The following is an 8,507-nucleotide window of genomic DNA, read 5'->3' as shown; positions in this document are numbered from 1 at the left end:
CCATACACGCCACCAGGCGTGAAAGGCAGTAAGTAAGTAAGTAATATATAATGTATTATAAGTTTGATGTGATAGTTATTTGATTATATTGTTTTCTGTTCTTGTTGACCCTATATTAGGGCGAGGGCTGGATGTAAAAAAGCAATATTCTTGCTTATCTATTACCCTCGATAATAAAGATTTTGTCTTGTCTTGTCTTGTCTTGTCTCTCTCTCTCTCTCTCTCTCTCTCACCATCACTTGTACTTTTCTTAACAATATCTGCATTGAGTGTGTGTGTGTGTGTGTGTGTGTGTGGGTTTGTGTGTGTGTGAGTGAGTGAGTGTGTGTGTGTGTGTTTGTGTGTTTATATGTCTGTATGTCTGTCTGTCTGTCTGTCTGTCTGTCTGGGTGATCATACTATCGTCGAAGTTCTCGTCGTAGTTGTCGTAGCCAAAGGATGTCACACCCTTACTGTCTTCTCTTTCTTTATGTTCACGCTTTCAACAACCATTTGAAACTTAGCTTGCATGTGGTTTCAGTACAGATCCAGCTTCAGATGCCCCAGATGTCGACCAACATGCTGTGCATGACTTCCCTGTCGCCCGTGCAGATCCAGTGTCCTCACTGTCACAGTCAGGTCTCCACCTTCATTGACAGGGAGGTCGGCTCGCGAACCTACGTCATAGCCGCAATGTGTATCTGCATGGGGTAAGTACAACTCTGGTAGATCATTGACATAGTTTGTGTTTTCCTGCATGAGTAATTAGTGTAACTCTGGTGGATCATTGACATAGTTTGTGTTGTACTGCATGATTAAGTGCAACTCTGGTAGTCCATTGACATAGTTTGTGTTTTCCTGCATGATTAAGTGCAACTCTGGTGGATCATTGGCATAGTTTGTGTTTTCCTGCATGGTTAAGTGCAGCTCTGGTAGTTCATTGACATAGTTTGTGTTTTCCTGCATGATTAAGTGCAACTCTGGTTGTCCATTGACATAGTTTGTGTTTTCCTGCATGAGTAAGTGCAACTCTGGTAGTTCATTGACATAGTTTGTGTTTTCCTGCATGATTAAGTGCAACTCTGGTAGTCCATTTACATAGTTTGTGTTTTCCTGCATGATTAAGTGCAACTCTGGTAGTCCATTGACATAGTTTGTGTTTTCCTGCATGAGTAAGTGCAACTCTGGTAGTTCATTGACATAGTTTGTGTTTTCCTGCATGAGTAAGTGCAACTCTGGTAGTCCATTGACATAGTTTGTGTTTTCCTGCATGAGTAAGTGCAACTCTGGTAGTTCATTGACATAGTTTGTGTTTTCCTGCATGATTAAGTGCAACTTTGGTAGTCCATTGACATATTTTGTGTTTTCCTGCATGATTAAGTGCAACTCTGGTAGTCCATTGACATAGTTTGTGTTGTCCTGCATGATTAAGTGCAACTCTGGTGGATCATTGACATAGTTTGTGTTTTCCTGCATGAGTAAGTGCAACTCTGGTAGTCCATTGACATAGTTTGTGTTTTCCTGCATGAGTAAGTGCAACTCTGGTAGTTCATTGACATAGTTTGTGTTTTCCTGCATGATTAAGTGCAACTTTGGTAGTCCATTGACATATTTTGTGTTTTCCTGCATGATTAAGTGCAACTCTGGTAGTCCATTGACATAGTTTGTGTTGTCCTGCATGATTAAGTGCAACTCTGGTGGATCATTGACATAGTTTGTGTTTTCCTGCATGAGTAAGTGCAACTCTGGTAGTTCATTGACATAGTTTGTGTTTTCCTGCATGAGTAAGTGCAACTATGGTAGCCCATTGACATAGTTTGTGTTTGCCTGCATGAGTAAGTGCAACTCTGGTAGTTCATTGACATAGTTTGTGTTTTCCTGCATGAGTAAGTGCAACTCCGGTAGCCCATTGACATAGTTTGTGTTTGCCTGCAAGAGTAAGTGCAACTCTGGTGGATCATTGACACAGTTTGTGTTTCCCTGCATGAGTAAGTGCGACTCTGGTAGCCCATTGACATAGTTTGTGTTTGCCTGCAAGAGTAAGTGCAACTCTGGTAGCCCATTGACATAGTTTGTGTTTGCCTGCATGAGTAAGTGCAACTCTGGTAGCCCATTGACATAGTTTGTGTTTGCCTGCAAGAGTAAGTGCAACTCTGGTGGATCATTGACACAGTTTGTGTTTTCCTGTATGGGTTAAAGTTAGTACACCTAAAGCGCCATTTTGGAAAGTGTTCGTGCAATGTGGTCCTTAACAAGGTCAGGGTCATTCAACTTACTGTAATTTAGAAACACCTGCAATGATGTGCTCAAAACTGCTCCGAAACTATGCCAAATAATTAAATTAAATGTAATCTGCAAGGGGTTTGCTTTGCCCAACCCTCTTGTGTCGGGAGTCCGGACTTCCGTTCGTCATATATACCCATTTGTCAAAGCAGATTAAAACAGTTGGATTGAGTCAAATCTATAGTCTTGAAAAGGCATGCGCATTCCGTGCCATACAGCACTAACACGCTTTGCATTACATAAACAAACACAATGACCGCAGGAGAATCTATCACCGTCTAAAGGACTACCAAACACAGCATTTAGATTTGAAAAATAGAACGCTCAAACACGAATTCGAATACCTTCCTCGTGTGTGTTGTCATCTCGGAAGCGAGATGTTGCGTGTCCAGGCCTGGGTCAGGCCGCAATTTTCTCCCCCCTTTCCTAACCTAGGTGGTGGGTTCAAGTGCTAGTCTTTCGGATGAGACGAAAAACCGAGGTCCCTTCGTGTACACTACATTGGGGTGTGCACGTTAAAGATCCCACGATTGACAAAAGGGTCTTTCCTGGCAAAATTGTACAGGCATAGATAAAAATGTCCATCAAATACCCGTGGGACTTGGAATAAAGTAAAAAAAATTCCATCTCACACGGCATTAAGTCTCAGGAAACATGAATACACGCATGCAGGAAAAAAAAAATATGGGTAGCGCCGTATGTATGGCAGCTCGCTTTCCCCGGGGAGAAAGCAGCCCGAATTTCCATGAGGGTAACCTCACTGGACTGTAAATCTTATCCAATCCAATCCAATCCAATCTATTCAACACCCAAAACGAACCCTGTAGCTCTCGCCGCAAACAGACATTTAATCCAAGTTTACGAATGAAAAACACGCTTTGTAACATAAAACCAATAGCTTTTTGTACATTTCTAGGCCTTTCAAAATACAATTGAATACACAGGATTTTCCCCCCACAGACACAGTTAGTCATTAACTGGTAAACATTCTTTGACTAATACAGAGATAATTCAGTTATACCATTGGATAACTCTCTATCTTGCATAACTTCTCGCCATCATGGGATTTTGCCGGCCAAAATTGGTTAACCACGCTAACGCAAGCCATGAAGACCGACACCTATTTATCTATATATATATACGACTAGTGTCTGTCTGTCTGTCTGTTCGCGATGCACGGCCAAAGTTCTCGGTGGATCTTTTTCAAATTTGGACACCGTATTCAGCTACACCCCGGACACAACCTCATTCATGAGATATTTCAACACGTGCTCTCAGCGCGCAGCGCTGTGCGCGCTGAACCGATTTTTTTTTGATTTTTTTTTTGTTTTTTTGTCGGGATCCACTACCAGTAACTCTTCCTTATCTTCTCCAGTGTTTTCAGCCGCGATTATCTCCCTTCCTCCGTGTGGCGTCAATCCATATTCCCGTTACTACGTTACTATTTTTAGAAGGTCACTGGACGTTACTATTTTTAGAATGTCTCCAGTGTTTTGCGCGTTCATCTACTTTCCTTCGTGCGCCGGCAAAGCCGGCGTACACCCGGCAAAGCCGGGTCCCAGGCGCAGCCTAATATTCGGCTCTACTTCTTCCCGGCGAAGCCGGTACCCGGCGAAGCGGGTAATCATGTTTTACGAGCAAGACATTATAAACACTGAGATAAGCTGCTGGTTCTCGAAGAACGTAGTCCGGGCCAGTCATTGGATCACAATGGTTTATGGTAAATTGCGACAAACTGGCCTACCAAATTCGATTTTCAGCGCCTGTTATTGACAATTGACATTTGATCTTGTCATGTGCATGCCAGGTAAAACTATGTGCACGCTTAAAAAGAGGGCAGGGAATCAAAATTACTGATAACACACATGTGTAGTGAAACCCGTTCATATTTGTTTGCAAACTGTCATAAACTTTAGCAATAACATTATTAAACGAATAAAATGAGTGCCGGCTACCGTACACCTAACAGTCAGCAGCCGTAGCAGAGAAGCGGGGCGGCCGTATCAGTGCACTGTTGCACATTACCTGATCAAATTACCTGTGTTGCTTCAAGCCTCTTGTAATCTCCACCATTTAAAAAAAAAAGTCCCCAAATCGAACAATATCAACAAACACGACGCTGTCACAAATCTAAAACAGAAGCCTCAAAAATCAAACCAATAACATGTTAATCCTCATGCAATCATGAATCCGCTGAGACCAAATCAACGTTGCTAGCTTCGATGATTAACCTTTGCCGGATGCCGCTTTTGACTACACACTCCCGACGATGCGGGTTTGTCTGAACCCATACATTTGAAAGAGGGTTTTTACCGTTTATTCCTCTAACGACGATGCGGGTTTGTCTGAACCCATACATTTGAAAGAGGGTTTTTACCGTTTATTTCTCTAACGACGGGGTGGGTTCAGGGAAACCCACAGCGCTACTTCAGTGGTTGCATCGAGTTTCTCCCTTCACCGACCTCTTGCAGGGGAGGGAGAGGGGGAGGGAGAGGGGGAGGGAGAGACTGAGAGAGACTGAGAGACTAAGAAAGAGAGAGAGAAAGAGAGAGAGAGAGACTAAGAAAGAGAGAGAGAGAGACTACGAAAGAGAGAGAGAGAGACTAAGAAAGAGAGAGAGAGACTAAGAAAGAGAGAGAGAGAGAGACTAAGAAAGAGAGAGAGTCTAAGAAAGAGAATGAGAGACTAAGAAAGAGAGAGAGAGAGACTAAGAAAGAGAGAGAGGGAGACTAAGAAAGAGAGAGAGAGACTAAGAAAGAGAGAGAGAGACTAAGAAAGAGAGAGAGAGAGACTAAGAAAGAGAGAGAGACTAAGAAAGAGAGAGAGAGACTAAGAAAGAGAGAGAGACTAAGAAAGAGAGAGAGAGAGACTAAGAAAGAAAGAGAGAGAGAGATACTAATAAAGAGAGAGAGAGAGACTAAGAAAGATAGAGAGAGAGACAAATAAAGAGAGAGAGAGACAAATAAAGAGAGAGAGAGACTAAGAAAGAGAGAGAGAGAGATTAAGAAAGAGAGAGAGACTAAGAAAGAGAGAGAGAGAGACTAAGAAAGAGAGAGAGAGAGACTAAGAAAGAGAGAGAGGGAGACTAAGAAAGAGAGAGAGACTAAGAAAGAGAGAGAGAGAGACAAAGAAAGAGAGAGAGAGACTAAGAAAGAGAGAGAGAGACTAAGAAAGAAAGAGAGAGAGAGAGACTAAGAAAGAGAGAGAGAGAGACTAAGAAAGAGAGAGAGAGAGAGACTAAGAAAGAGAGAGAGAGACTAAAGAAGAGAGAGAGAGACTAAGAGAGAGAGAGAGACTAAGAGAGACAAAGAGAGACAAAGAAAGAGAGAGAGACTAAGAGAGAGAGAGAGACTAAGAAAGAGAGAGAGAGACTAAGAGAGAGAGAGAGAGAGACTAAGACAGAGAGAGAGAGAGAGACTAAGAAAGAGAGAGAGAGAGACTAAGAAAGAGAGAGAGAGAGACTAAGAAAGAGAGAGAGACTAAGAAAGAGAGAGAGAGAGACTAAGAAAGAGAGAGAGAGAGACTAAGAAAGAGAGAGAGAGAGACTAAGAAAGAGAGAGAGAGAGACTAAGAAAGAGAGAGAGAGAGACTAAGAAAGAGAGAGAGAGAGACTAAGAAAGAGCTAGAGAGAGAGAGAGAGACTAAGAAAGAGAGAGAGAGACGAAGAAAGAGAGAGAGAGACTAAGAAAGAGAGAGAGAGAGAGAGACTAAAAAAGAGAGAGAGAGACTAAGAAAGAGAGAGAGAGAGAGACTAAGAAAGAGAGAGAGAGAAAGAGAGACTAAGAAAGAGAGAGAGACTAAGAGAGAGAGAGAGACTAAGAAAAGAGAGAGAGAGACTAAGAGAGAGAGAGAGAGAGAGAGAGAGAGAGAGAGACTAAGAAAGAGAGAGAGAGAGACTAAGAAAAAGAGAGAGAGAGACTAAGAAAGAGAGAGAGAGGCTAAGAAAGAGAGAGAGCGAGAGACTAAGAAAGAGAGAGAGAGACTAAGAGAGAGAGAGACTAAGAAAGAGAGAGAGACTAAGAAAGAGAGAGAGAGAGACTAAGAAAGAGAGACAGAGAGAGAGACTAAGAGAGAGAGAGACAGAGAGAGAGACAGAGAGAGAGAGACAGAGAGAGAGACAGACAGAGAGAGAGACAGACAGAGAGAGACAGAGACAGAGACAGACAGTCAGATAGACAGACAGTCAGATAGACGGATAGACGGATAGACAGACAGACAGACAGACAGAGCAACTGACAACAGACATACAGACAGAGAGATACGGACAGACAAACAGAGAGACAGACAGTCTCTTGGAGACAAACAGGCAGACAGACACTGTTCCGCCGCTTTGGTAATTATGGGTGTAGCAGAACCCGCGCCGTCGGCAGAGGGATAGTTACAATCACTACTACTCTTTAAAAGTATGGGTATGTGTGAACCCGCGCCATCGGTAGTGTTTATGTAAATTATCATAATCAATTAATTCTGATGTTTTGTCATGTACACACTAAAAATTTGCAGACAGAGAGCAAATTAGGTGTGTGAGAGATACTTAAAATTTCAAAACGATACCTTTAATGGTTCCAGAGTTACAATGATTTTAGTGTGTCTCTGGGTACAGGTGAACCCAGGAAGCACGGCAAAGGTTAAGACACAGTAATTATTACTTTGGAAGTTACACACCTTTCGCACTCGAAACCTAGTTGACTACCGGACTGCAGAATGCTGCCGTAACACACGGCGATGTTTCTGCCGTAACACTTCCCCCGGCGTGGTACAAAGCTGGGGGCAGTTTATTGACAGAGTTCGTGTTTGCCAATGTATAGGGTAGTATTAGTAGGGCAGTTTATTCAAAGAGTTTGTGAGTGTGCCTGATAGGGGTAAATACAAGAAGGCCAGTTCATTGAAAGAGAGAGAGTGGGTGTGTGTGTGTGTGTGTGTGTGTGTGTGTGTGTATGTGTGCATGTGTGTATGTGTGTGTGTGTGTGTGAGGGTGTGTGTGTGTGTTTGTGTGCGTGCGTGCGTGCGTGCGTGCATGCGTGCGTGTGTGTGTGTGTTTGTTTGTGTGTTCAGGTGCTGCTGTTTCCTGCCGTGTCTGTGGGAGGGAATGAAAGATGTGATTCACCGCTGCAGCAACTGCAAACAGGAGGTTGGAAGATACCTTCCTACCAGAGGTGGGGGCAGGCATCATCTAGGATATTGAACTTCAAACTGTAGCGTACATTGGAGACCGCAATGCGAGACTCTTCGATGAGAGGACGCCTTCTACGCAAAGAACGCCTTCTGTTGTCCGTTAGAAATCATTTAAGTATTTCAAGTTATAGCCTCGGTGTAGTTGTGTGGGTATGTAGAAAGTAGTCCCGTTATAGTCCTGTGGTAATCATCAGAAATGATTCCAGTTATCGCCCTTTGAATGTCAGCAAGTCACACGTCCCGTGACTGCAGATCACTCCTCTGTGCATATTATTAAAATTGTGTGAATATTTGAGCCTCGATTCACAGTTTTACAAACGAAATCCTGGATGTTTGTTCATAACTATGGATGTCTTGAACGTGCTGTGTGTGTGAAGATGGGATAATACCATTTTGACCAAGGCCACCACAAATCTGTTGAGATTATATATGTAACAAGGGGAAGGAGAACTCGAACATCAGCGTAGAGTGTGCATGGGTTTATTCATTTACACATCCACATCACCTCACACCTCAGGGCAGAAAATAAACAACAAACAGGCGGTCATGGGTCGCCTCACATCAACAGCTGGTACAGGTTGGCATCAGCTTACATACTGTCCCGGAATCAGATCAAACTGATGAAAAACAGCCAGAAGATAAACAATGTTGTCACTCATTCAAGATGGCACAATGAGTAATGGACTACTCAGTTCTAGAGCAGTACGGGACTGACTGCAGCTAAGATAACTGGGCAATGCAAAATAGTGCGCTGACCACACGTTGAACACTCAACTTACACAAGTAAGTTGCTCAGAAAAACGTGCCTAAAGAATACCTTTTAAACAATTCCCTAATATTATTCAAAATGCAATTTGCCTCCAAAAAGAGTTTACAAGATTATGTAAATGGTCATCTTAAAATCCCTACACCAATTCAGAAGTCAGCTATGGATACATGGCCCGCTGGACCAATGAGACTGGATAATTAGGTCAACCTCTAAAGAGGTCAGTCTTGGTGAATCAGGGGAGCTAACCACCAAAACGGTACACAGTAAATACAAAGAAGGGAAGCAGACGACGCATAAGCAA

The 8,507-nt window shown here is 42.9% G+C and overlaps 1 protein-coding gene across 1 annotated transcript in view; it reads left to right on the top strand.

Annotated features, from left to right (window-relative positions):
- Nucleotides 1–8,259, top strand: part of LOC138955918 (cell death-inducing p53-target protein 1-like) — an 8,840-nt gene extending 581 nt beyond the window's left edge. The window contains exons 2-3 of the mRNA XM_070327421.1: nucleotides 521–689; nucleotides 7,318–8,259. Coding sequence (XP_070183522.1) covers nucleotides 521–689; nucleotides 7,318–7,447 — 299 coding nt within the window. The 3' untranslated portion in view covers nucleotides 7,448–8,259. The remainder of the gene's footprint in view (nucleotides 1–520; nucleotides 690–7,317) is intronic.
- Nucleotides 8,260–8,507: the final 248 nt, after the last annotated feature.

The sequence above is a fragment of the Littorina saxatilis genome, unplaced genomic scaffold (assembly GCF_037325665.1).
Source record: "Littorina saxatilis isolate snail1 unplaced genomic scaffold, US_GU_Lsax_2.0 scaffold_1451, whole genome shotgun sequence".
In the NCBI taxonomy this organism is placed as follows: domain Eukaryota; kingdom Metazoa; phylum Mollusca; class Gastropoda; order Littorinimorpha; family Littorinidae; genus Littorina; species Littorina saxatilis.
Note: the sequence above shows the minus strand (reverse complement) of the source record. Positions and strands in the feature narration are given on the sequence as shown.